Raw genomic sequence first — 27,838 nt, 5'->3', positions numbered from 1 at the left:
GAAGACCTCTTTCTTCAAAGTGCATCCAGGGTCCTGGGTTCTGTGCCCATCCACATCCCGGTGTCTGGCCAGGGAGGGGGTCAGAGCCTGGGGATCAGGTGGATGGAGAGTGGGAGTGGAGGGTCTTTGCCTGGAGAAGGGGCTGTGCAGGCCGCCAGCAGTGGAGACCCTGAGGGACCTGCCTCCGTTTTCCCAAAGCTCGTTTCCTGGCTGATGAAGTCAAGGAGCCTGGCTCTTCTGCCTCCTCCGACACTGAGGAGGACTCCCTTCCTGCCAACAAATGTAAGAAGGTACGTGGCTCTGCTTCTCCCCAACCTCATATCGACCGCAGTCACCACAGCGGGGTCCTGCTGAGCCCTCTCCCTGGGTATGTGCCCCTTCTCAGAGGAGGGACGTGCTGCTTGACCCTGGGGTGGGCTGGGACCGGAGCCCTGGCTCCTGCTGCTGACCCAGAGTGTCTCTCCTCTGACATCCTGTCTGGGCCTGCCAGGCCAGTGTCAGGGCACAGCCTTCTCTCACACACCCAGGCCTCTGCCTCCCATCCTCAGACCCCAGAACTGGCATCAGCAGGTCGATTGCACACATGGGTCTGGGGTCTGAATGGCGGCCCCTCTGCCTGAGCCTGCCACAGCACATGCAGCCAGCCTCCCTCCTCTGCTGGTGCTTTCTCAGTGTCATTGCACACATGGGTCTGGGGTCTGAATGGTGGCCCCTCTGTCCGAGCCTGCCACAGCACACGCAGCCAGCCTCCCTCCTGTGCTGGTGCTTTCTCAGTGTCATTGCACACATGGGTCTGGGGTCTGAATGGCGGCCCCTCTGCCCGAGCCTGCCACAGCACACGCAGCCAGCCTCCCTCCTGTGCTGGTGCTTTCTCAGTGTCATTGCACACATGGGTCTGGGGTCTGAATGGCAGCCCCTCTGCCCGAGCCTGCCACAGCACATGCAGCCAGCCTCCCTCCTGTGCTGATGCTTTCTCAGTGTCCTGATTCCCAGGCCCTTGTTTGCAGGAGATCATGGTGGGACCTCAGTTCCAAGCTGACCTCAGCAGCCTGCACTTGAACCGGCACTGTGAGAAGAGTAAGTGGGGCCTGGGGCGGGGAACTCACTTCTGCAGGGGAGTGGCCTGGTTGGGTGGCAGATCGTTGGACAGTCCGAGGGGCCCAGCCTGGTCAGGTGCCCGCCCTCTGTAGCTTGCTGGGCAGCCGAGCCTGTGGCTGCGGTGGGCCTGTCGATGCCTGCCCCTGCCCACTCTGCCCTGCTCTGTCCGTCTCTTGGGGTCTGCTCCCGTCACCCTGTGCAGGCAGACCCTCGGCAGTCCGTCCTGCCCCGCCCTTGACTCCAGCCGCCTCGCCCCAGCCGGGCCGCTGCCTTCTGCCCCGAGGTGCCTCCTCAGGAGCCCTGGGTCAGACGGGTTCTCTGGAGAGACCTGCTGGGTGTCCTGCGGCTTCCCCTGCCTAGCTCCCCCGCTCTGCAGGGCACTCCCTGTCCTGGACCTGATCTTTGTCTCTTTCCCCCTGGAGTTCAGAGCCAAGCCGCTCTGGCCCCTTCCAGGAGTGGCCTCACTTTCACACTGACTTGGGTCTTGCCTAGCCCCGGAGCCCTGTAGGCCCTGGGCCAGTGCTGCTAGCTCAGGAGCCTTCTCCAAGGTGATTCCGTGGCTGGGATGGACCGTGTGAGAGGAGGACGGAGGCAGGCAGGTGCAGCCAACCTGGGACATCCAGAAGGCAGGGTCAGAGGGGACACGGGACCCTCACCCAGAAAAGGCACCTGCTGTCACACTCTGGGTGGAACCCTGGCCTTGGAGCCTGTCATCAGGGCCCTTTCCCAACCCTGACTCACCCCATGAGGGTGCCCTGTCCTCGGCAGCCAGCACTGCTTCAGCCATGGGATGCCGCCAGCCTCTCCCACTCTGTGTGATGTCTGTGCTGTTGGAGTCATCTGCGTGCTTGTGTCTCGTGTATTGTGCTGTGGTGCTTGGTTTGGGTGCCACGTTTGCCCACCCTTCCTGCTGTGGGCTGCTGTCATGGTTGGGCCCGTTCATGGCCGTGAACGCCCTTGTGCCTGGTTCGTGGATAGAGTGCTCAGGTCTCGATGGACAGCAGGGAGTCGCACGGTAGGCGTGTGCTGGGGTTAGGTGTGCTGCCCGAGTTTCTCACTCGTGATTTGTGGGAGTCGCTCACATTCTCGGTGTTTGACCCCGAGGGTGAGTTTGCCTGAGTTGAGAAGGACTTGTGGCGTCCTGTGTTTCACTGGCATTCCCTGGAGAGTGTGCTCACCATTTGGATATTCTCTCTGTGTGCCCAAAGCTTTCCCCGTTTCTGACTTGGGTGGTCTTTCTCTGACTCGTGGAGTGACTTACGCGTTCTGGAAGTGAGTCCTCTGTGGGCGCTGCGCCTGCTGCTGTCTGCTCCAGTGTGTGGCTTGCCCATTGACTCTGGGTGGTGTCTTCAGTCAAGTCCAGCTTACCAATCTTCATTTTAAAAGTAACGTGTTTGTGTCCTATTTAAGAGTCTTTGCTTACCTTCAGGCTCTCGAAGGTATTCTTCCGCGTTTTGTTCTAGAACCTTTATTGTTTTCCTTTCACATTTAAGGCTGTGATCCAACTTAATTTAAATCTTGGTGTATGGCGGCCAGGGCTGTGGCACACCCTGTAATCCCCGCACTTTGGGAGGCTGAGGCGGGTGGGTCACTTGAGGTCTGGAGTTTGAGACCAGCCTGTCTAACATGGTGAAACCCCATCTCTACTACAGATACAAAAATTAGCCAGGCGTGATGGTGCACACCTGTAGACCCAGATATGCGGGAGGCTGAGGCAGGAGAATCACTTGAACCATGAGGCGGAGGTTGCAGTGAGCTGAGATTGCGCCACTGCCTTCCAGCCTGGGCCACAGAGCGAGACTCCATCTCAGGAAGATAAAAAGTCAATGAATTTTGGTGTCTGGTGTTAGGTGGTGTATGAAGTGTGGTTTAGGGAACTGTTTCCCATACGGATATGTGGTTGCTTCAGCACCACACGTTGAGAAGACTGTGGCCAGGTGCGGCGACTCTGTCTCCAACAGAAAATAAAGTCCATTCTCTCCCCCGCTGAGTTGCAGCAATGCCTTTGTGATAAATCAGGTGTCTGTGAAGTGTCTCCCTTCTCTCACCCTGAGTCATTGCCACACTGTTGCAATTGTTACACATTACACGTAAGTCCGAGGTGGTGCAAGTCTTCCAGCTTTGTAAGTTTTCGTTGTATGTGTATATGAGTTTAAGAGTAAAACTTAGGTTTTCGGCAGCTGAGAGGTTTTATTATTATTTACTCATTTTAGAGACAGAGTTTCGCTCTTGTTGCCCAGGCTGCAGTGCAATGGCGCAGTCTCATCTCACCGCGACCTGCACCTCCCGGGTTCAAGTCATTCTCCTGTCTCAGCCTCCGAGTAGCTGGGATCACAGGCATGCGCCACCATGCCCAGCTAATTTTTTTTTATTTTTAGCAGAGTTGGTGTTTCACCATGTTAGCTAGGCCGGTCTCGAACTTCTGATCGCAAGTGATCCTCCTGCCTTGGCCTCCCAAAGTGCTGGGATGACAGGTGTGAGCCTGTCATCCAGCCCTGGCGAGTTTTAATCTTAAAACTTAGGTAGATATACAGCTTGTCACTTGCCTCAAAAATAGTTGCTCGGGTGTTGATTAGGCTTGCACTGGATCTCTAATTCAGGGAGAATGGAGACTCCACTCTCCGGGTTGTCACCTCTGTTAAGACCTTCAATCTTAGCAATGCTGTGCTTTTCAGTAGAGCATCTTTTTTCTGAAATGGAGTCTCCCTTCGCCTTCCAGGCTCGAGTGCAATGGCACGAACCCAACTCATGGCAACCTCCGGCCCCCAGGTTCAAGCAGTTCTTCTGCCTCTATCTCTGGAGAAGCTGGGATGACAGTTGCGTGCCACCATGCCTGGCTATTTTTTGTATTTTAAGTAGAGACAGGGTTTCACCATGTTGGCCAGGCTGGTCTCCAACTCCTGACCTCAGGTGATTGACCTGGCTTGGCCTCCCAAAGTGCTGGGATCACAGGAGTGAGCCACCGCACCTGGCCTGCTTCTTTATTTTCTAAATTTGTGCTGGCTAGTCCAGTGCAGGCATGAAAAGATGAACTGATGGAGGACATCTCTGTCTTGGTCTCAGACTTGGAAAAAGTGGCCAGTGTTTCCCCTGTTAAAGTTGGCTGTGAGATTTCCGTGGATGCTCTATTAGATGGAAGCTCCCCCTCTGTTCCTCGTAGCTGACAGTTTTTCATGAATGTGCATTGAATTGTTTCAAATGCTCTCTCTGCATGGATTGAGACAGTCTTTTTCTCTTCTATTGTGCTAATGCAGTTAAGTACATAAATTGACTTTCTTTATTTTATGTATTTATTTTTTCGAGTCGGAGTTTTGCTCTGTTGCCCAGGCTAGAGTGCAACGGCGCCATCTCAGCTCACTGCAACCTGTGCCTTGTGGGTTTAAGCGATTCTCCTGCCTCAGCCTCCGAGTAGCTGGGATTACAGGCATCTGCCACCAGGCCTGGCTAATTCTGTATTTTTTTACCAGAGATGAGATGTCTCCATGTTGGCCAAGCTGGTCTTGAACTCGCAACCTCAGATGACCCTCCTGCCTCGGCCTCCCAAAGTGCTGGGATTACAGGCACGAGCCACAGTGCCCGGATTGCCGCAAGGCATCTTTAATGGTTGATGAAAATGCTGTCTTTCCCTGGGGCAGTGATTCATGCTCCACGTGAGCACCCAGGTTAATGGAAATTAACACATACAAGTTTGGTCCCTTCCTTCCTCAGTTCGATTTGCTCATGTGGATGATTTTTGCATGTATGTTCATGGAGGTACTGAGCTGCCCTTCTATTTTTATTTATCTGAGTCTGGTCTTGGTCCCAGGGTTGTGCCGCTTTCATGATTGTATTTGGAAGTGGCCTTTTCCTAACCTCTGGAGGAATTTGTATAAGATCATTATTTCCTCCGTGGTTCTTCAGTGGAGTCATCTGGGCCTGGGATTTAGTTTTATTTCTGTGGAAGGTTTTGAATTATAGGTTCAATTTATTTATTTACTCAGAGACAGAGTCTGGCCTCTGTCACCCAGGCTGGAGTGCAGTGGCGCGATCTCCACTCACCGCAGCCTTCGCCTCCTGGGTTCAAGTGCTTCTCCTGCCTCAGCCTCCCGAGTAGCTGGGATTGCAGGCACCCGCCACCATGCCAGGCTAATTTTTGCATTTTAGGTAGGGACAAGGTTTTACCATATTGGCCAGGCTGGTCTCAAACTCTTGACTTCAGGTGATGCTCGTGCTTTGGCCTCACAAAGTGCTGGGATTGCAGGCGCGAGCCACCGGCCAGGTTCATTTTATTTGACGTACAATAGTTTCTGTCTCGATGGGTTGTGTGTAGGAGGGGTTTACCGTGCCCTGCGTTGCTGACCCTGTTGGCGTCAGGCTGTCAGCAGACCCTTTCGCATCCTTCCTGGCATCTGTAGGGCGTCCCCTTTTTGATTCCTGATGCTGGTGATTTGCATTTCCTGCTTTTTCTTGTTCCCCCCTCAGCCTTCCTAGGAGTTTCATCAGTCGTATTACTCTTTATGAGAAACTCACTGTAGCATTGATCGTGTCTCTCTATTGCTGGTTTCTGTTTTGTGTTAAACGTGCGCTCTGAATGAAGAGACCCCCAAACAAGCTTTGTGTGAGCAACATGGCTGCTTCTTCACCCGGGTGCGGGCGTGCTCAGTCTAAAGTCAGCGCAGGGCGGCGGGACGGGAGGTGGTTTTGTAGGTTTGGGGTGGACAGTGGAATGTTGCAGAAGTTACAGTTCAGGGTGGCTTTTGCAAGCTGAGGGGGCCGAAGGGTCTGGAGTCACAAGGTTGGCCTTGGTCAGTTACAAAGTCCAGTTCCCTCATCAGCTGAGGCAGGAATAAGGAACCGCAGAAGGACATCTCAAGTTGATGAGCCCCCCAGGGGTTGATGGTTCTCCTTTTAGAGGTTTTCGTCTGGAGTGTGCGTGCTGGTCACAGAGGTCCATGGTGCAGGCAGGCAGAGTCTCGCTCTGCTGCCCAGGCTGGAGTGCAGTGGTACAATCTTGGTTCACTGCAACCTTCGCCTCGTGGGTTCAAACGATTCTCCTGCTTCAGCCTCCCTAGTAGCTGGGATTACAGCCATGCGCCACGACACCTGGCTAATTTTTGTGTTTTTAGTAGAGATGGGGTTTCCCTGTGTTGAGCAGGCTGGTCTCGGACTCCCAGCCTCAGGTGATTCACCCACCTCGGCCTCCCAAAGCGCTGGGATGACAGGCCTGAGCCACCACGCCTGGCCCTCTTCCTGATGTGTAATTATTACACTGTGGTCAGAAAACATCCTCTAATTTCAGTTCTTTGAGGTGAGTTGTGCCTCGCATTATGACCAGTATTTAATCTGTTTTGGTCAGTGTTCTGCGTGTTTGAAGAGCATGTGTGTTGTGCGGTTGTAGGGTGTTCTCCTCCGTGTGTTTCCCTTGGCCAGTTGGGTAGTTGTTCCCCTCGTCTGTATTCTCACTCAGGTGTTTGGCTGCTTTTTGTATTTATTGAGAGCTCTGCAGTGACCTCCTCCAGTTGTGGATCTCGTTTCCCCGTTTAATTCTGCCCATTTCTTCTTCACATTGCAGCCATATCGTTACGTGCGCAGACGTTAGGATTGCTTTGTCTTGGTGTTGAGTTGTTTCTTCTGTCGTTGCGAAGTGTCCTTCTGTAGGAACCCTCTTCTTACCATGAGGAAGGACTGGACCAGCTGTAAACGTGACTCCGCGGCTTTTCATAGGTTTGTTCAGCGTCTGCTCGGCTTTCCCGTTCTCTCCACCATTCTGTGGTTTTTATTTGAAGCGTATTGTCTGTAAATGGCACGTTTCAATCTTCTTTTTCTTTTGAGATGGAGTCTCGAGTCCAGCAATGCAATCTCCACTCACTGCAGCCTCTGCCTCCCAGTTTCTAGCAGTTCTCCCATGTAAGCCTCATAGCCGTGATCACGGGTGCCCGCCGCCACAGCCAGCTGAGTTGTGTGTTTTTAGTAGAGAGGAGGTTTCACCGTGCCGACCAGGCTGGTCTCTAAAATGTAGACCTCAAGCGACCTGCCCGCCTCGGCCTCCCAACGTGCGCTCGAGCCGCCGTGCCCAACTGGATTTTGTTCTTAATTTGGTCTGATAGTCATTGTTTTTTAGGAGTTTTTAGTTCATTTGCGTTTTTTAGGTTACTTGTATGTCATGTAATTGTGAAAACAAGTGTGTAATGCCGCCATCTTGCTCTCTGCTTTCTGTGTGATCCATCTGCCCTTTGTTCTTGTGTTTTTGAGGTGGAGTTTCACTCTTGTTGCCAACGCTGGAGGGCAGTGGTGCGATCTCAGCTCGCTGCAACCTCCGCCTCCTGGGTCCAAGCAGCTCTCCTGCCTCAGCCTCCCGAGCAGCTGGGATTACAGGGGCGCCACCACGCCCGGCTAATTTTGTATTTGTAGTAGAAACGGGTTTCACCATGTTGGTCAGGCTGATGTCAGGTGATCCGCCCGCCTCGGCCTCCCTGAGTGCTGGGATGACAGGTGTGAGACATGCGCCTGGCCTGTTTTTCTTTCTAATTTTTTTTGTGTCTTCCTTTGGATTACGTAGCTTTGTTTTGTCTTAGGATTTTAGTTCACTGCTTACCCTAGAGGTTACAGTGTGAGTTCTCATCACAGTCTACTTGGAAGTACAATGTGCTCATTTAACATGGACTGTGAGGCTCTGTGCGGTGGCTCACACCTGTAATCTCAGCACTTTGGGAGGCTGAGGTCACTGGAGTTAAAATTGAAGACCTGCATGGCCAACATGGGCTTTACTAAAAATAAAAAAATCAGCTGGGCATGGTGGGGGCGGGTGCCTGTAATCCCAGCTACCTGTCAGGAGAATCACTTGAACCCTGGAGGCGGAGGTTGTGGTGAGCCGATATGGCGCCACCGCACTCCTGCCTGGCGACAGAGCGAGACCCTGTCCCAAAAAAAACCAGAACTGCGTATCACAAGATGACACGTTGCTGTTTTAAACAGTGGACAGTCTCTGTGTTGACCCACGTGTGCCCTTCAGTTCCAGTGGGGTCATGTCCTTCAGCCTGAAGAACTTTTCACTCGGCCTGACGCTGTCTTTCAGCATTTTTTTTTTTCTGAAAAGCCGCGATTTTGCTTTCATTCCCTAAAGAGTATTTTCATGGTTATACGTTTCTAGGTTTTCAGCCTTTTTTCTTTCCGCACCTGAACAGTTTCCTTCCATTGCTTCCTGTCTGCCGCTGTCTCTGTTAAAAGTCAGAGCCTGGGCCGGGCGCGGGGGCTCACGCCTGTAATCCCAGTGCTTTGGGAGTCCGAGGCGGGTGAATCACAAGGTCAGGAGTTCCAGACCAGCCTGACCAACGTGGTGAAACCTTGTCTCTATGAAAAACAAAAACAAACAGAAAACAACTCAGAGCCTGTCTTACTGTTTCTTTTGAAATCATTGTGCCGTTGTCTCGCCTCAGATTTTTTTTTTTTTACCAGTTTTGCTGTGATGTGCGTGTGCACACGTGCCTCTGTGTGTCCTTGTGTTTGCCCCGAGTGTCCTGGCTCTGGGGGTTGGCATCAGTCGTCAGTTTTGAAGAATTCTTGGCTCTTCTCTCTTCAGATTTTGTGCCGCCGCCTCATTCTTTGCCTTTTCTGTGACCCGTGTGCATGTCTTTGAGGTTGCTTAGCTGTCTTACGCCTGTCCTAAACTCTGCTCTTTCTTTTTTTTTGAGACGGAGTCTCACTCTTGTTGCCCAGGCTGGAGTGCAATGGCGCGATCTCAGCTCACCACAACCTCCGCCTCCTGGGTTCAGGCAATTCTCCTGCCTCAGCCTCCCGAGTAGCTGGGATTACAGGCATGCACCACCACGCCCAGCTAATTTTTGTATTTTTAGTAGAGACGGGGTTTCACCTTGTTGACCAGGATGGTCTCGATCTCTTGACCTCGTGATCCACCCGCCTGGGCCTCCCAAAGTGCTGGGATTACAGGCGTGAGCCACTGCGCCCGGCCTCTGCTCTTTCTTTGTAGGCTCTCCATTTCTTTCTGATCCCACTAGTTTGGTCTCGTGCTGTGCTCAGGCTGCTGGTAAGCTACTCCCTGGGTCCATGCATTCGGGTGCTGCATTTCCCAATCCTGGAAGGTCCTTGAGATTCTTCTGTATAAGTTTCAAGTCTCTGTGGAGACTCTCCGGCTCTTTGTCCGTTCTCTTAACATGCTGACCCTAGATAGATGTCTTCGTCTGCTGACACGTAGTATTGGCTGTGCAGACCTGCTTTGTTGTCTGATGTTTTCTTGTTTTATTTGGAGACAGGGTCTTGCTCTGCTGCCCGGGATGGAGTGCAGTGGCGCATTCGTGGCGCGTTGCAGCCACGACCTCCTGGGCTCAAGCGCTTCTCCCATCTTAGCCTCCCACGTGGCTGGGACTACAGGCAGGTACCACCAGGCCTGGCCACTTTTGAAATTTTCTGTAGAGATGGAATGTGCCGGTCTGGCCTCGACTGATCCTCCCACCTCAGCCTCCCCAAGTGCTGGGGTTGCAGGTGTGAGCCATCACACCTGGCTCACGTTTTTCCCTCGTGTTTCCCCATTCTTCACGTGCTAGGCTGCACGTGGTGCTACTTTTCTCCAGAGATGGCCTCTTTTCTTAGAGACCACCTTGGTCTAGGCAGGGCTCAGGCGGTGCCTGTGGAGATGGAGAGAGGTGGCTGTGGGGTCCGCCCACTTTCCTCGCAGGACTGCGGGGACCAGGAGAGGCCCTGCCTTGTGGGCACAGCACCAGCCCGGGAGCTGGTTGCGTGTCAGCTCCTGGTGGCAGTTTCCTGTGGGAGCGGTTTCCCGTGTGCATTTCTCACTGTCTCCCTCTGCACTGACGGCATTTGTTATTCGTTGGTTTGCTTCGACTGGGTTCCTGTGCCCCTTTCCTAGATAATCGAGAGGTGCTGGCACTTGTCCCAGACCTGGCCCTGAGCTCTCCCCTGCCTTGTCCCAAGCCATGTCCCTTCCCACAGCTGGAGGCTGCACCCCTCCCTTTGCTGAAAGCTGACTTCATCTGAAGTTGTCGACCTTTCCTCCCGTCAGCCCGTCCGCCACCTGCACCAGCTGCCAGGGGCAGGATGTCTCCCCAGCGGTGATGCACATTCTGGCCAAGGCTCTTCAGATCCCGCGGTTAGAGTGCGACGGTGCCTGTGAGGGCTTCTGCTTATCCATGGGACCCAGACCTCAGCTGCCTTCATCTGCTGTCTGGGGTCCTCAGGCCCCAGCTGCCTTCATCCAGAGTCTGGGGTCCGCAGGCCCCAGCTGCCTTCATCCAGAGTCTGGGGTCCGCAGGCCCCAGCTGCCTTCATCCAGAGTCTGGGGTCCGCAGGCCCCAGCTGCCTTCATCCAGAGTCTGGGGTCCGCAGGCCCCAGCTGCCTTCATCCAGAGTCTGGGGTCCTCAGGCCCTGGCTGCCTTCATCTGCTCTCTCGGGTCCGCAGGCCCCAGCTGCCTTCATCCAGAGTCTGGGGTCTGCAGGCCCCGGCTGCCTTCATCAGCTCTCTGGGGTCCGCAGGCCCCAGCTGTCTTCATCCAGACTCTGGGGTCTCCTTCCTGCTCCCTCAGGCCCCCGCATCTTGTAGCTGTGCAGCCTGAAGCCAGCCTCACCTCACTGGGGTCACTCCTTACATCCCCCTCTGCAGAGTCCTTGCTGGGAACTCCCCTGCCCCAGATCTAGGCTGCCCGCAGCTTGCTCTGACCCCTTGGCTGGATCAGGCGCCCCTGCTGACTGCTCCTGGCTGCCTGCGTTTGGTCATGAGGATACAGGCCTGTGTCTGGCACCCAGAGCCTGCCCTGGATCCAGCCTCACCAAGCCCAAGAGGAGCGAGCGACAGCATCCCCAGGGAAAAGGGGGGTGGGACAGTGCCTCTTCCCTGTCCTGGCATGTGTGGGTGCACAGTGGGTTCCTGCAGCAAACCCTTGCCCTCTGCTTATGCAGTCTACGAGAATGAAGACCAGCTGCTCTGGGACCCCAGCGTCCTCCCCGAGAGGGAGGTGGAGGAGTTCCTGTACAGAGCTGTGAAGAGACAGTGGCATGAGAGGGCCAGGCCTCAGCTCCCGGAGGGAGAGACTGTGAAAGACAGTGAGCAGGTGGGTGCTGCCGTGCTCAGGACAGGGGCTGAGGGGCCAGGCAGGGCAGGAAGGAGGCCATGGGTCAGGCGTGTGGGGGCCTGGGCATCGGAACAGCCACTCAGGTCGGAAGGGGGCCAGTTAAAGGCACGTATCAGGGAGGAGGCGCAGATGCTTCCCGATACCTCCGCAGGGGGATGTAGACACCCCTCAGTCTCTCCCTGGATAGATGTGCAGACGGCCTTGACGTCACTGGGGATGAGTGGTGTGGGCCGCCCTTGATACCATTCCCTAGAGGGTATAGACGGTTCTTGCCGTCGGCTCCTGGGGTGAGCCCATGGGAAGAGTCTACACGTCTTCTCGGCAGGCGCTGTATGAGTTGGTAAAATGCAACTTCAACGTGGAGGAGGCCCTGCGGAGGCTGCGGTTCAACGTCAAGGTGATCCGAGGTGAGCGGCGCCCGTGCCTGTCCCTCCGCTGCCCTGCCCCGGCGCAGCTCACCAGTCCCCCGGCCGTTTTTGCAGATGGGCTCTGTGCTTGGAGTGAAGAGGAGTGCAGGAACTTTGAGCACGGCTTCCGTGTGCACGGGAAGAACTTTCACCTGATCCAGGCCAACAAGGTGCGGGTGCCGTGGCCCTCCTCCCTCCCCCAGGCTCCGTGAGGGTCGGCTGGGCCCTCTGCTGGGGGGGGGCTTCTCCATTTGGGAAGGGGCTTCATCTGGTGAGGGGTTCTTCATCTGGGAGGGAGTTCTCTGTCTGGAAGGGCTTCTCCATCTGGGGAGGGGCTCCTTGGTCTGAGGAGGGTTGTCTGCATCAGGGGAGGGACTCCTCAGTCTCGGAAGGTCTGGGGAGGGGGCTCCTTGAGGTCTGGGGAGGGGCCGATGGTCAGCAGGCCCACAGCAAACGACTGACTGCAGGCCTGAAGCCCCGTGTCCGCCTCCTCACCGCGTGCCCATTGCTGTCTTCTCTAGTTTCCTCTGTTGACTGCTCTGGGCCCCTTTCCAGTCCCGAAAAGAACAAGGCTCTGGTTTTGGGGAGGAATGTGGTAGAAGCGGAATTCCTGTAGTCGTTCTGTCTCACATCTACCCCAGCACCATGGGCACCTCATTCCCATGTCCATGTCCTCAGAGAGGAGCCTGCTGGCTCTGTGCCCAGCACTGACCCCACAGCAGGACCCTGACCCCTGGGGACCAGGGGTCTCAGGGTTTCCTCCTCCAGGGACCCAGGTCCTTCTGCCACCCAGGGGAAACCCTCACAATAGGCGGGTGCTGCCGGGTGCTGCCTCTGCCCCTCCCTAGATCTTGGCCTCATCCTCTGTGGGTGTCTGCACGTCCAGCAGGAATGCCCTGTGTCCTGTGGCTTCTGGAGCGATAAGGTCCAGCTGTAATGACCAAGCGACTTAGAAGGAAACGCACCACGCTCCAAGTTCCAGATTCAGAATCCTTTATTAATTAGCCGTTGGCCAAGAGTCAGCTCAGGCTCAGAGTCTCCCGGCCCCTAGGAAGGGGCTTGATTTCCCTGTATACCTTGATTTGGGTAGGGGAGGGGGAGCCTAGCTGGAGCGGATTTTACAGAAGCAGAGCAGGCGAGTTAGCTGGTGACCAGTGGGGAGGAGGTCCCCAGGATTGTTGGTTGCTAAGGGTATTTCCAGACAATCACCAATTGGGCTTTGAAGAGACTTACACACAATAGCAGGTGTGCTTGCCAGGCAGGACGCAGTTAAACTGTTAAATGGTGGGATGAGCAGAGTCAGCGTGGCCCAGTTGTGCACCCAAAGGGGCTGTGGACAGGAGGGGGAAGCTCAGAGTTTACAGCTAAGATGGGGTCAGTGATGCTGGCCCAGGGTAGGTTATTACACAGCCTCTTGCCAGAGTCAGGCATCTCTGGCTGAAAACCCTCCCGTGGCTGACCTGTGGCTTCTCCGCCTCTGTCCACTCCCCTCTTAGGCTCTGAGTCCCCTCAGGACCTGCGGGCTGTGACCTTGTTACGCTGAGGCCGCTTTCGCCTTGTGTCCTGGGGCCTGATGCCTTCCCATGAATGGAGGAGGCGAGGCACCTGCCGGGGGCTGGTTGTGCAGCACAGGGCGTCCCTCTGTGACTGCGCGGCAGCCAGGGACTGTCCTCATCGGACTTCAGCACCACATGGTGCTTGGATTGGAGGCAGTCAGGACGGGTGTGGCTGCAGGGCAGTAGGGTTGCTAGCTGTGTTTCCGTAGCTCTGGGCAGGGCTGTGTGTAGCCAGCACATGATGGTTTGCTCTGTCTGGAATGGGACTGGGAGCTGGTGTTTATTTCAGCCTGGCCTTTTCCTGGGCAGCTCTCTCATGACGGGCATGTAAGGTTTGCCCTCTGGAGAGATTGTCTCGGTCTCACTCCCAGGCAGGACCCCATGCTGTGCTCGCAGGGGAGCATTGGGTGTCCTGGTTCTGGTTGTGGTGGGTTAGTTAACTAGGGTATGTACAGGTGAGGGGGTCTTTTCTGCCTCCCCAGCAGGGGCCTCAGACTCAAGCTTGCTGTGGGACAAGCCTCCGGGGCAGAGAGGCAGGAGGTGTTGGCAGGTGTGCGTCCAGCTCCATGCCAGGTGCTGCGCGGAGAGGCAGGAGGTGTTGGCAGGTGTGCGTCCAGCTCCGAGCCGGGTGCTGCGCGGAGAGGCAGGAGGTGTTGACAGGTGTGCGTCCAGCTCCGAGCCGGGTGCTATGCGGAACACGCTTGCCCCGCGTCCCTTCTTGTCTCTGCAAACTCCTGACGTGCATGTGTTTTGGCCTTTCCGTGCTGCATTGTGAATTCTGAGTTGGGTTCACAGAACCGGTGTGTCCTTCCGTGGGGTCTTGTGTGCACTGGGAAGTGCTCACTCGTTTGGCGGAAGAGCAGGTGCCACGGACTTGTGCGTTCGGGAGTCTGTGGACCCTGGAGGACCGGTGTGTGTGGCTGATGCTACAGAAAGGAAAGGGAGGTCTCAAGCCAGGAGCTGGGGGGCTCTGCAGGGGCTTGAAACAGGAGTCAGTGCCACATGCTGTGATCCCCCATTCGCTCATGGTGGGTGTAGCCCGTGGGCCTGAGTAGGGTCATGGAGGGTCTTGTATGATCTGAGCACAGCGGGTGCCGTGCCCCTTCTGTGCCATCCCAGTACACGTCCTGGGTTGGGGGTGCAGGGGCTGGCAGCTGGGGACGGAGGTGACACCTGATCCCTCTACACAGGTGCGCACGCGGTCGGTGGGCGAGTGTGTAGAGTACTACTACCTGTGGAAGAAGTCGGAGCACTACGACTACTTTGCCCAGCAGACGCGGCTGGGCCGGAGGAAGTACGTCCCGTCTGGAACCACGTGCGTGCAGCGCTGCTCCCCGGCAGTAACCATGGGAGGCCACTCCACCGGGAGTGGGCACGTGGGTGCCTGGGTGGCACCCCCTGTATGGGGGCGTCCCTTCTCTCAGCTGCTCCTGCCCTTCATGGTGCCCTCTCCCCACAGGGACACAGACCAGGACCTGGATGGCAGTGACCCTGACGGCCCCGGTCGCCCCTGCCCTGAGCAGGACACCCTGGCTGGGATGCACACAGGTAAGACATGGGGAGCGTCACCTGCCTTGGGGGTGGCTGCTGGTCTGGAGCTACGAGGCCAGGTGGAGCCCCCCGTCCCTGGCGCCTGGGACGGGTGGGCGTCTGGGTAGTCAAGGGCCCGCCACGTGGTGTGGATGTGGCTCTGCACACCTGGCCAGGAGAGGGGAGGGCACGGACGGTGCTTGCCTGGGCTTGCTGAAGGGCTGCCTGTGGCCCACCCCCAGGGAGCCCCACAGGGTCAGGTGGGGTGCTTTCCAGGCCTCGGTGTCCCAGGAGGGCCTACCCGCCCCTCACTGGGGACATAACCCCAGTCACTGGGACACTCAGGAAGGACAGGGTGTTGGAGCTCTCGCCAGCATCTTGCACCTGAGGCTGCCACGGAGCACGACGAGGCCTCGGGCAGTTCTCACCATGTCCGAGGGTGGAGACCTGCGGGGGCAGGTGGGGTGCAGACAGGGACCCTTTGCTCTCTTGCCCTGCGTTGAGCTGGTTGAGTCATGGGAGGGTCGCCCCATTTTCAGAATGCGGTTTACGTGGCTCGTTTGCCCAGGGGTGCCCACATCACCCTGCCCCCTAGTTCACTGCCCCAAGCATCATTTATACCCAAGTCTGTTGTTTCTGCTCTAGTTTTAAAGATGTGGGTTGTGACCCATCCAGTGATGTTATGACCTTTTAAGCTGGGGCCTCAGCCTGTGGCCTCACAGATGTCAGCGTAACTGGTTTGTTTTGTGTTTGTGCAGAGGCTTCTTTGAGTTCTACGGGCTATGCTGGACCCAGCAAGGTTAGGTGGGCGCCCGCCCGGTCCACAGCCTGCCGTGCAAGGCGACTGAGCGTGGCGTGGCTGCAGCCCAGTCTGTGGGCAGGCCCCACCCCCTGCTGCCTTCTCGTTCACAGAGCCCCTGAGCATGGATGGCACAGCTGGTGGTCTCAGTGAGCCTGAAGTGGCCTCTGGTGGCCCCCCATCCTCGGAGCCAGAGCCCTGTTCCTTCCAACAACAGCTGGACGAGCCCCCCGCTGTGCCCCTGCCCCGTCTGCCCCCAGCCCCGGCCGACCCAGCCTCGTACCTGCCAGCTGTTGCTCCGGAGCCAGACGCCAGCCCGAGGTTGGCCGTGGACTTCGCCCTGCCCGGGGAGCTGCCCCTCATCCCCAGCCATGTGGACCTGGGTGCAGACCCGGAGGAGACGGTGGCCCCTGCCCAGGTGGCTTTGTCAGTCACCGAGTTTGGACTCATCAGCCTTGGGGACGTGAACCCCTTCCTGGCCGCCCACCCCACGTGCCCGGCCCCCGGGCTACACTCGGAGCCCCTGTCACAGTGAGTGCTGCCCAGCACCCCAGCTGAGGTCCCCCCAGCCCTCAGGCTGAGCTGTAGAAGGGGGCGGATTTGCCCCGAGGGCCCGAGGACAGTTTCTTTAGTTTCTTTTCTACTTCTGGTTTGATTTCTGTATTTCCTGCGGGAGAATACATTCCTGTGGTCCACATTCTCCACAAACAGGGCAGGCGCCGGGCTCTCCCTGCCCTGCCCCAGCCACTAGCTCCCCCAGAGCATGGGGCCTGCTGCTGTAGGGGCTTGTTCAGGCTACTTGCACTGGTGTAGGCTGGGGGAGGCAGGGCTCGGGTCAGCCCCTGGCACCAGGCCGTGTGGACATGTGGACGTTGCTGACACTCATCTGTGTAGGTTCTGGGCAGGGGCAAGGCTGGGAGGCTCGGGTCAGCCCCCGGCACCAGGCCATGTGGACATGGGGGCATCGCTGACACTCACCTGTGTAGGTTCTGGGCAGGGGCAAGGCTGGGAGGCTCGGGTCAGCCCCTGGCACCAGGCCGTGTGGACATGTGGGCCTCACTGACTCTGCTTCTCTCTTGGTCTCCCCTGCAGCTGTAACGTGATGACCTGTTGATTCCTGGCTGTGGGCAGGCGTGTGTGGCCCAGACTGGACTTGGCGCTGCTGCTGGCCCGCCTCGGTCGGTCTTCTGACCCCTTCCCCCCTCTCAGGCCTTGGGGCAGCACCTCCTCTGCTTCAGAACACATCGGGACTGGGGTGAGGGAGCTGGGCCATGAGCCCCTGCCTCCAACCACACAGACTGGACCCAGGGTCATACCCAGCACCGTCAGCGCCCGGCACTGCTGCCCGGGTCCAGGCTACTGCCTGCACGTGGGGTTCATCAGGCGGCCAGGGACAGAAAGACCCGGCCCTGGGGACACCGGGCAGAGCTGGCCGCCTAGTCCCTTCCAGCCAGCAGAGGCGAGGGAAGGGGTCGCTGCCCCGGCGGGGAGACGGCAGGACGCCCCGCCCCACACCAGCGGCCTCCGCTGGGGCACCCTCAGCTCCCTACTGGGCTCTGTCTCTCCACACCTGGCAGGGCCGTGGGCTGCCTCAGCTGGGGGGGTCATGGGCAGCTGCTTCTCAGTGCCAACCCCTTGGGGCACAGAGCCATATACCTTGCTGTCCGGCTCCCCCCACCCCCCCACCCCGTCGTCTCCACTTCAGGAAAAGCTGCACTTTACACCCCCCTGCTGCCTCCTCCCCTCCATCCCTGCTTTCCGATCCTGAGCGGTTGGGGTGGGGGCCCCTCAGCAACCCCAGAAGTGGGTTTGAGGAGACAGGTGGCTTACACCCTCTTTGCTGCCCTCCCCCAGTACCAAGGCAGGGGCCCCCAGAAGAGCCAGCTGCCCTCGCCGCCACGCGGGCCCGACTCCAGCCCGTTTGCCCAGCCCTGCAGGCTTTTCTTCTGTGGGAGCGTCCCAGCACGCTGGCTCGGAGTCCCATTCTCCCCGCCCCTCGTCTGTCTGTTTACACGTTGGAGTGGGGTCCTCCGTGGGTGGGTGCCGTCGGCCTGTTGTGCCCGAGCACCTTTCCGAGTGGACTCGACCATCCCTCACCCCCACCAAGGACCACACTGTGGAGTGATAACTGCCTTGAACCCCCCTTGCTGTTTTATTTATTAAACTTGATTTGAAGCCCAGGGCACCGTGTGGTGGACTGGGTGGGGCTGGGATGGCGGGTGTCCTTGTCCTCTCCCTCGGGGCCTGCGTGTCTGTTCGACAATCTGGGGTAAGTTGTGACCGACGCAGGCAGGGGGTCCAGTGAGGGGACGGCGTGGTGGGCCACGCGTCGTCTGCTCGGTAAGGAGAATGTAGGCGCGATGCCGGGGTGTGTGTGAGGAGGGCCCGCGTCTGCCTAGAGCTGGTCGGGGCAGTGCCCTGGAAGTGACATTTGAGCTGAGCCTGAAGGAGGATGGGCCTGCTGTGCTGACTTCAGCAGAGTCTTGGCAGTGATGACAGCAGACACGGAGGTGACAGGCCTGGGCTCCCAGAGGCTGCAGGCACAGAGGGCAGGCGTGTGGCAGCGTGGGCACCGCGGGTCATGAGGCTGAGTTTGTTCTTGGTGTGGAAGCCACTCGAGGTCTGCGTTGTTCACATCTCTGCAGGGGCTGTTCAGACCATGTCAGTGGCGCCCCCTCCATGTCAGTGAGGGAGATGCGGGCATGGTGGTGGCGTGTGCCAAGGCCTGCGTGAGCCATGTGAGGGGCCAGCCCCCAGTTGGGAGGTGATTGGGTTGGCCTGAGGGAGGATAGGAAAGAGATGGGCCAGGACCACTTGTGTGTTGGGTACGGGAGAGTCAGGGTTCTCTGGTGAGCCAGGGCCAGGAGCTGTGAGAACCAGTGCCAGCCTGGGGGTGTGGGGATGGGCTGTGGTGTGGTTTTCTTTTCTTTTTTTTTTTGAGATGGAGCCTCGCTCTGTAGCCCAGGCTGGGGTGCAGAGGCCCAATCTCGGCTCACTGCACCCTCCACCTCCCAGGTTCCAGCGATTCTCCTAATCAGCCTGCCAAGCAGCTGGGATTACAGGCACGACCTACCATGCCCAGCTACTTTGTGTGTTTTTTTAGTAGAGACGGGGTTTCATCGTGTTGGCCAGTCTGGTCCTGAACTCCTGACCTCGTGATCCACCCACCTCGGCCTCCCAAAGTGCTGGGATCACAGGCACGAGCCACCGTGCCCGGCCTGTAGAGCAGTTTCTGTTGGAGCACTGGGGTCTGGTTTAGTTTCCTTCAGGCCGGGAAGGTGCTCTGTCTTCTGGTTCACCCTGCCTCCCGCAGGAAATCTTTAGTCCTCTCTTGGTTTTTTCCTCTGCCAGCTTTGACGGCGTTTTGCTGCCTCTGGTTTTGAGCAGTTTGATGAGGATGTTCTGTGAACATGGACAGTGTGTACCCTTTGAGACTGGCTCTTCGGTATTCATTTCGGAGCCCTCCATATCTTTTTGTGGCTCAATGGCCTCTCTTCCCTCCCCTCCCCTCCCCTCCCCTCCCCTCCCCTCCCCTCCCTTCCCCTCCCTTCCTTTTCCTTCCATTCTTCCCTTCCATTCTTCCCTTCTTTCCTTCCTTCTTTCTCTCTTCCCCTCCCTCCCTCCCTCCCTCCCTCCTTCCTTTCTTTCTTTCAACAGAATCTCCCTCTTGTTACCCAGGCTGGAGTGCATTGGCGCGATCTCGTCTCACCACAACCTCAGCCTCCTGGGTTCAAGCGATTCTCCTGCCTCAGCCTCCCGAGTAGCTGGGATTACAGGCGTGCACCACCGTGACCAGCTAATTTTTGTACTTTTAGGTAGAGACAGGGTTTCTCCATGTTGGTCAGGCTGGTCTCGAACCGCTGGGGTTACAGGCATGAGCCGACACACCCAGCTCCTTCTCTTTTGAAGTAGATTTTTACAGGATAAAGAATTCTGAGTGGACAGTTTTTTTTGGGGGGTGTGTTAAAGTTGTAATTACGCCTGCTCTCTCTTGTTTCTGATGAGGAATTTCCCCAATCTTCCGTTTTCCTTAATATATGTAGGGGGAACCCTGCAGGTACCTTGGCAAGGGTCTGGAGCCTCAGCCTGTTCCCATATATATATTGATTTAGAAAAGAATTAGAAATGTAGGCACATAGTTATTCCTTCATATAATCGTATATAATCTTAGAGTTACTTATAAGGATATATACTCAATATCTTTAATCTTACTAGTGACTATCGGGTTATGAGGCATGGAACTGGGTGACATCGTGAACAAAGTGATCCTAAGTCATGATGTCCTGAGCCCTGTGTCACGCCCACGGAAGGGCTGCTGGAGGGCACCACGGCTGTGCGGCAGCGCCCATGCTGGGAAAGCACCCACCATTTAGCCAGCTAGGGGAGGAGATGCCCAAAATGGCCGAGACATCTCCTTCCCAGGGCAGTCAGGAGAAAACGCTGCTCCTCCAAGCTCCTGCGGTGGGCCTGGCGGCTGTCAGGGGGACCTGCAGACGTTGGGGACTCAACTGCCTCTATGTGATGCTGGCTTCAGCGCTCACGTTCCATCCACGTCCACTCTCACGCCCCGCTTCTGCCCCCCGTTTCTCTTTTTCTTAAAAGCTGAGAATAATAGTAACATGATCTTAGTGTCCTTGAAGTTTCTGAGAAATACGCATTAGGTTTTCTCCTTGCCTCAGCTCCGTGAAAGTCCTGGGCCCCTGTCTCCAAGACACGAGACTTACGTGACCCCGTCACCGACCACCATTACCTCCCCTGACGTTCCCACCCCCTGCTTTGTACTCAATAAATTCAGTCAGAGCGTCGAGGTGCTCAGGGCCACTGCAGGTCTCCACACCTCGGCTGGCAGTGGACCCCAAGCCCGTCTTCTCTAGCTCTGTGTCTGTGTCTTGTTTCTAAGGTTTATGGTCTCTGCACCGGCAGGGAGGGGCTCACAGAACCCTATAGGGCTGCACCCTATAAATGTGAAATCTTTGGACCATATAGATGATTTTCTTGTATTTTTTGGACTTTGACAGTTTGTGATGGACCTGGGTCTAGTTTTCTGAACTGAGTGACGTCGGCCTGAGGGTGGGTGCATTTTAACAGATTTTGAAGTCTTGACCATTATTTCTGAAAATGTTTGTTTTCTTTATCTTCCTTAGAGTTCAGTTTCTGGGAGAATATTTCTCAAATTTTTCTGATTTCCCACTCTCTGTCTTCCTTTTGGGCCTCTGGTACATGTGCCATGTGCTGGGTGTCATCCCACAGGTCTCTGTTCACCTGTATCATGGCCATGGTGTCCCACAGGTCTCTGTGTTCACTTGTATCATGGCCATGGTGTCCCACAGTCTCTGTGTTCACCTGTATCATGGCCATGGTGGCCCACAGGTCTCTGTTCACCTGTATCATGGCCATGGTGGCCCACAGGTCTCTGTTCACCTATATCATGGCCATGGTGTCCCACAGTCTCTGTGTTCACCTGTATCATGGCCATGGTGGCCCACAGGTCTCTATGTTCACTTGTATCATGGCCATGGTGGCCCACAGGTCTCTGTGTTCACTTGTATTATGGTCATGGTGGCCCACAGGTCTCTGCAGTAATGTGTGACGGGCCTGGCTGTTGTTGCATGGGTCTCTGTTCTATTTTCTGTCTCTGTGCTACTGTTTGGATAATTTCTTTTTTGTTTTGTTTTGTTTTTGAGATAGAGTCTCACTTTGTTGCCCAGGCTGGAGTTCCGTTGTGCGATCTCAGCTCACTGCAACCTCCGCCTGCCAGGCTCAGGAGATTCTCCTGCCTCAGACTCCCCAGTAGCTGGGATTACAGGCACCTGCCCCGACGCCCGGCTAATTTTTGTTGTATTTTTAGTAGTGACGGGGTTTCACTATGTTGGCCAGGATGGTCTCGAACTCCTGACCTCATGATCCACCCCCTTGGCCTCCCAAAGTGCTGGGATTACGGGTGTGAGCCACTGCGCCCAGCCTGTTTGAATAATTTCTATCAATGTGTCTTTGGCATTACCAGCCCTCTTTTCTGATAGTCCTGATTGCTATTTAGTCCGTGTCACAAAATTTTTAAATTGCCATATTTTATATTTTATTTTTAATATTTGCTCTTGGGTGTTTTTAATTTTTCTGTGGAAATTCTCCATTTCCTCACTTCCCCCCATCTTCTGCAATCTTTATCCTTTTAATAATGATTACTAATAATTGTCATTCTGTTGCTTTTTGTCTTTTTTTTTTTTTTTGAGGAGGTCTGTTCCCACTGGAGTGGCAGTGGTGCGATCTCAGCTCACTGCAACCTCCACTTCCCAGGTTTGAGCGCTCCTCCTGCCTCAGCCTTCTGAGTAGCTGGGATTACAGGCACCTGTACCACACCCGGCTAATTTTTTGTATTTTTAATAGAGATGGGGTTTCACCATGTTGGCTGGGCTGGTCTCAAACGCCAGATCTCAGGTGATCCACCCACCTCAGCCTCCCAAAGTGTTGGGATTACAGGCGTGAGTGAGCCACCGCACCCTGTCATTTTCTTTCTTTTTTTTTTTTTGAGACGGAGTCTTGCTCTGTTGCCCAGGCTGGAGTGCAGTGAGGTGATCCCAGCTCACTGCAACCCCTGTCTCCCGGGTTCAAGCAATTCTCCTGCCTCAGCCTCCCGAGTAGTTGGGATTACAGGTGTGCACCACCACACTCGGATGATGTTTGAATTCTTAGTAGAAATGGGATTTCACCATGTTGGCCAGGCTGGTCTCAAACTCTTGACCTCATGATCCGCCTGCCTTGGCCTCTCAAAGTGCTGGGATTACAGGTGTGAGCCACCACACCTGGCCCAGAAGTTATACTCTTAAGAGCCAGTGCAGGGATGTCTGGGCCTTTAGAAACAGGGTTCGGGCGTCCTGATCCACATTACGATATTTCCCTGCTATCCGAACTGACGTTATTCTCGGGTGCAGTTCCCACTGTGGTGACTCCGGTGGCACCAGAAACCCCAGGCACACAACCTGGCACCTATGATTTCTGTGGGAAGCCTGTCTTGCCCAGCGGTTCCAATAAAACTCCCGGGTAAAGCTGGTCGCTGGGTCTTGTGCCTGCACCTGAATCAGGAGCTGCCGAACAGAAGGGGTTTTCTGGTTGGCTGGGCCCGGGTCCCTTGTTCATGTTCAGTAGTGGGGCTGGCCTCAGGGAGAAGGGACCGCAAGAGGGAGGACCCCATGGCCGGCCAGGCACAGCCACCCAGAGGCATGAGCGTCCTGCTTGTGTGGGGTCAGCACGGTGAGGACTAATTGGGCCTCCCCCAGACTTGTTCTAGGTAACCTCAGGAGAGCCCATACCTCTTGGAACAAACTGACAGTTGTCAGCTTCTCGGCGGCCGTAAGGAAGTTATTATTTGTTTATGTTAGTTTATTGAATGCTTTCCTTTTACAGAGAGGTCAAGAATTTGTATTCATGAGGTCAGGAGTTTGAGACCAGCCTGGCCAACACGGTGAAACCCGGTCTCTACTAAAGAATCCCAAACTTAGCCGGGCGTGCTGGTGAGTGCCTGTAATCCCAGATTACAGGAAAATTCCAGAAATGAAGGTCTTTTGTGACCTACCTGCTAATCACATATGGAAATCTGTTCTGGACAGAGTCAGTGGCCATGCCAGGAAGCGGGCCTTAGCCAGGGCATCCCTGGAGATCGGACCTCCTGAGACAGTTTCTGTAGGGGGGAATAGGGGAGGGAGAAAGTTGCCCAGAGCTGATGGTCTTGGCCTGGCCACTGTCCCCAGAGCCTCAGCCTCCCAGGCCCAGGCTGTGCTGAGGATGCCCTGGCTCTGGAGTGGCACTGTCTGGGTCTCGATTGACCTGACCCAGCTGTTCCTCTCGCCCTGGTGGGCCTTGTGGTTCCTGGGTAGGGTGGCCAGATAAAATACAGGATGTCCACTTAGATTCGAATTGCAGATAAACAAACATATGGGTCGGGCGCAGTGGCTCATGCCTGTAATCCCAGCACTTTGGGAGGTCGAGGCAGGCAGATCACGAGGTCAGGAGATCAAGACCATCCTGGCCACCATGGTGAAACCCCATCACTACTAAAAATACAAAAAAATTAGCCAGGCATGGTGGCGCGCCTGTAATCCCAGCTAATTGGGAGGCCGAGGGAGGAGAATTGCTTGAACCCAGGATGCGGAGGTTGCACTGAGCCGAGATTGTGCCCCTGCACTCCAGCCTGGGTGACAGAGTGAGACTCCATTTCAAAAAACAAAAAACACACGTATAAGTCTATCCAATGCAGTATCTGGGACACATACTGAAAACTGGTTCGTTGCTCTTCTGCAATTCAGATGTAACTGGGTGTCCCGTCTGTTTCACAGGCATCAGGACTCAGCGAGGGGATCCTTGTTTTTTTGTTTGTTTGTTTTTTGAGACGGAGTTTCGCTCTTGTTACCTAGGCTGGAGTGCAATGGCGTGATCTCAGCTCACCACAACCTGCGCCTCCTGGGTTCAGGCAATTCTCCTGCCGCAGCCTCCCGAGTAGCTGGGACTACAGGCGCGCACCACCATGCCCGGCTAATTTTTTGTATTTTTAGTAGAGATGGGGTTTTTCCGTGTTGGTGAGTCTGGTCTCGAACTCCTGGCCTCAGGGGATCCACCCACCTCGGCCTCCCCCAACGCTGGGATTACAGGCGTGAGCTGCCGCGCCTGGCCAGACAACACTTTCTAAGCTAAGAACTTTAGGAACGTTGATTTATTTTACCTTCGGGACAAGTTTACGTGATGGGTCCTATGACTATAATTTTTTTTTTTTTTGAGGCGGAGTTTTGCTCTTGTTACCCAGGCTGGAGTGCAATGGCGCGATCTCGGCTCACCACAACCTCCGCCTCCTGGGTTCAGGCAATTCTCCTGCCTCAGCCTCTCAAGTAGCTGGGATTACAGGGATGCACTACCGTGCCCAGCTAATTTTTGTATTTTTAGTAGAGACGGGGTTTCACCATGTTGACCAAGACGGTCTTGATCTCTTGACCTCGTGATCCACCCGCCTCGGCCTCCCAAAGTGCTGGGATTACAGGCGTGAGCCACCGCACCTGGCCTGATATTTCTTTGGTCTGTCTGTCCATCTGTCCGTCCGTCTGTCCGTCCAGCAGCCCCATTTCCTGCGCTATCTCAGGAGGCCGCTGAGACCCTGGCATGGGGCGCCGCCTCCATGTGTCCAGCAGAGGGCGCCCGTGCCTCCTGGAGGCAGCCCGGCCCCGCCTGCTGGTCCTCTGGCTTGAGGTCATGGAGGGAGGGGTGGGTGGTGGTCGCTGGAGGGCAAATGTTTCCTCACCCAGGCCCCAAGGCCTGTGCTGGGAGAGCCAAGAGCAGGGCCCTGCTGAGCACCTGCGAAGTGAGCTGGTGGACTGTGGTGGGCTGCGGTGGGCACCAGAGGCATGGCGAGTCCTTGGAGCCAAGCTCTTTGGGTCTGTGGGTGCTCAGCAGCTTTGCGGACGATACGAGGTCTGCAGGTGACGCCTTCACCGGATCCTGGTTTTGGGGGCAGGGGTAGAGGCTGCCCTGCATCAGGAAGCCTTCTGAATGGGATTTCATTGTTTCGCTGGGGGGCCCCTGCGGCCTCCCCACCCTCGTGCTGTACAAGAAGCAGGTGGAAGGTAGGGCGCGGTGGCTCAAGCCTGTAATCCCAGCACTTTGGGAGGCCGAGGCTGGTGGATCACGAAGTTGAGAGATCGAGACCATCCTGGTCAACATGGTGAAACCCTGTCTCTACTAAAAATACAAAAATTAGCTGGGCATGGTGGCGCGTTCCTGTAATCCCAGCTACTGGGGAGGCTGAGGCAGGAGAATTGCCTGAACCCAGGAGGCAGAGGTTGCGGTGAGTCAAGATCGCGCCATTGCACTCCAGCCTGGGTAACAAGAGCGAAACTCCGTCTCAAAAACAAAAAACAAACAGTAGGCAGAAACCAACTCTCCCCTCAGGAACACACCGTTGCCCTCCACTGGCTCGGGTGTCATGCTGTGACCCAGTTAAAACTGTCAGCGAGCTCCCTGCTGCTGACCCATCCTCCAGGGGTGACCACCCCAGTAAGCGTTCCCTGAGCACCCACTGTGTGCCGGCTCGGGGAGGAGACGGGGACGGTGAGCCCTCGGGCACACCGAGATGGCACACAGCACTTACAGATGAGGGGCAGGGAGGGGCCGTGCAGTCGGGGTGTCTGGGGTTCTGGCGGGGTTCCCTGCATGTGCGGTCGGGGTGTCTGGGGTTCTGGCGGGGTTCCCCGCATGCAGGGCTGCTGCCGTGTGCTTTTCTTCGGTGTGACCCAGTGCAAACGTCTCACAGACAGAGCACAGCAGACTCAGTGCTGAAGCCCGCAGGGCTGCCCTGTCCCTGACTGTCAGGTTATCCGATGATGCATTTAGGGGCACCCCAGGGACTGCAAAGTCCTAGCGGGCTTCTAAATTCAGGGGTCCTGGATTCTGACTCTGAAGGTGGCGGATTCCAACGCTTTTTCGTCTTCACCCCGGGAAGAAGTACCTTTTACATCTTGACCCAGCAAACACGTGACACCCGCCCACTCCGTGTTTTGTTTAATGAAGTTTCCCAGTGCTTGTCCCTGGGTCAAGTGTTTGACCAGCTGTTTAATCTTCTCTAGAAGCCCAGGTGGAAGCCACTGTCTTGTCCCCTTTATGCAGACAGAGACTGGTATCCACCCACTCTGCCTTCCCTGCCCACCGCCTGCACATCAGACCCACCAATGGGTACCTGCTTGGCTCTAGGAGCCCCACGCCAGAAACCTGGGAGACGACTCCCGTTCTGGCCTTGGGTAAGGCACTTCACCTGTCAAGTCACAGAGAAGTACAGTGAGGGCGGGTGCAGTGGCTGGCTGCATTGAGGTGGCACCTACTCTGTGCCAGGCCCCCTTCCATCCCTTTCCCAGGTGTCTCAGTCTCCAAAACGTGCATTTGGAAGCAGACCTGTAGCCATCCAGGTTGCGATGAGGCACCAAGGTGGCGGAGCCTGTGGAGCTGAGCTTCCTTGCCTGGGGGTGGTGGCCGGGCCCCCAGGGGCGGTCCTGTCTCTAGGGGACCCAACTTGGGGCCGTGTACCGCTACCCACTTCCAGCTCTGCCATCTGCGGGCGAAGGAGGACGGCGTGGAGGCCTGGCCTGTTGGCCAGCTCTGTCACTGCTGGGAGGCGCCCTGGCCGCACGTTCTTCCTGTAAGGGAGGACGGGGCAGCTGGGGCAGCAGTAGATGCAGCTGAGAAAAGCTCTGACAGGACGTTCCCTGAAGTCAGCAAACGCAGGAGTCGACCCCAATCCTGACCGTAATCCTCATTCTTGCTTCCCCAACCAGATTTTAATCCTTGCCCTGCCCGGGGATTTTAAGGGCTGACCCAAATCCTGACCCAAGGGGAAGGATGGAAGGGGGAACAGCCTCCAGCCTCACCTCACCCTCTACCCTCCCAGGTTTACCTCCTCCCCTCTACTGGGTGTCTCCCTCCTGGCTTGGCCCAATCCCACAGCCCCCACCGTCTCCCCACCCCCACTGTGGCAAGCCCCTCCAAGTGACCTCTCCCTTGCCCCCCAGCGCACATTAGGTGCTCAGTAAAGAACCCTGCCTTTCCTCAACTCCGGTGTGATGCTGCACCCTCTCCAATGTAGCAGAAAGTGCACGTGGGCCGTGAAGACTACACGGACAGGCTGAAGTGTGGGGCAAAGTGCAGCAGGGACGCTGAGGGCGACATTTAGGTAGCATTTATTTATGCCCCGCACGCTAATCCCGACTGGAGCTGGAGCCGCAGCGCAGCCCAGCCCAGCCCAGCCCCACCGTGAGTGCAGCAGCGGAACAGGAAGCCACAGGGCAGCCTGCACCTTTTCCTCCCACCCGGCGCCACAGTGGTCTCTGCTGTCTCCCAGGAGCCCCTTGCCCCAGGTGCAGGTGGCTGAGGAGCTCCCAGCTCAAGTCCAGTTGCTGAGACGCACCCTGTTTTGGTGTTGCTGGGGCAGGGGGGCTGATGGTGGGTCTGAAGGTTCAGGGTGGCGGTGGACCCGGGGACCCAGCCCGGCCACGTCCCACCAAGTGACCGGGAGTGGCAGAGGTCAAGGCTGGACTCGGGAGGGGTGGGTCTGACACTCCTGAGGCCTCCTGGCTGGTCCCGGCTGAAAGGACCCAGTGTGGGCCCCTGGGGCCTCCGTTCCCTGGCTTGGGTGCCCTCAGCCCCCAGGCACCCTCAGCTCAGGGCTTCCCAGGACCCGGTGGGGGCACAGACCCCGGCGCCATTTCATGGTTCCCACCTCCCCGTGCCCCCGTGCTCTTCCATGAAGTGGGATCGGAAGTGTGTTGGCAGGAACGGCTCCGGGGCATGGGGTACTCCGGGGACACCCAACACCGTCTCCAAGGTGGGTGCTGAAG

General features: G+C 56.5%; 1 protein-coding gene across 7 annotated transcripts in view; it reads left to right on the top strand.

Annotated features, from left to right (window-relative positions):
- Positions 1-17,653, top strand: part of LOC144579113 (mesoderm induction early response protein 2-like) — a 28,628-nt gene extending 10,975 nt beyond the window's left edge. For 3 of the 7 annotated variants that reach the window (XM_078348330.1, XM_078348333.1, XM_078348329.1), the window contains 8 exons: positions 199-290; positions 1,008-1,077; positions 11,009-11,160; positions 11,507-11,758; positions 14,335-14,459; positions 14,604-14,692; positions 15,587-16,004; positions 16,566-17,653. In XM_078348330.1, the coding sequence (XP_078204456.1) occupies positions 199-290; positions 1,008-1,077; positions 11,009-11,160; positions 11,507-11,758; positions 14,335-14,459; positions 14,604-14,692; positions 15,587-16,004; positions 16,566-16,587 (1,220 nt within the window). In that variant the 3' untranslated portion in view covers positions 16,588-17,653. Of the gene's footprint in view, positions 1-198; positions 291-1,007; positions 1,078-11,008; positions 11,161-11,506; positions 11,759-13,629; positions 13,805-14,334; positions 14,460-14,603; positions 14,693-15,586; positions 16,005-16,565 lie in introns of those variants that run through there. The other 4 variants (XM_078348331.1, XM_078348332.1, XM_078348334.1 and 1 more) reach the window with 3 other exon arrangements.
- The last annotated feature ends 10,185 nt before the right edge of the window (positions 17,654-27,838 follow it).

Source organism: Callithrix jacchus, chromosome 14 (genome assembly GCF_049354715.1).
Source record: "Callithrix jacchus isolate 240 chromosome 14, calJac240_pri, whole genome shotgun sequence".
Classification (NCBI taxonomy): Eukaryota; Metazoa; Chordata; class Mammalia; order Primates; family Cebidae; genus Callithrix; species Callithrix jacchus.
Note: the sequence above shows the minus strand (reverse complement) of the source record. Positions and strands in the feature narration are given on the sequence as shown.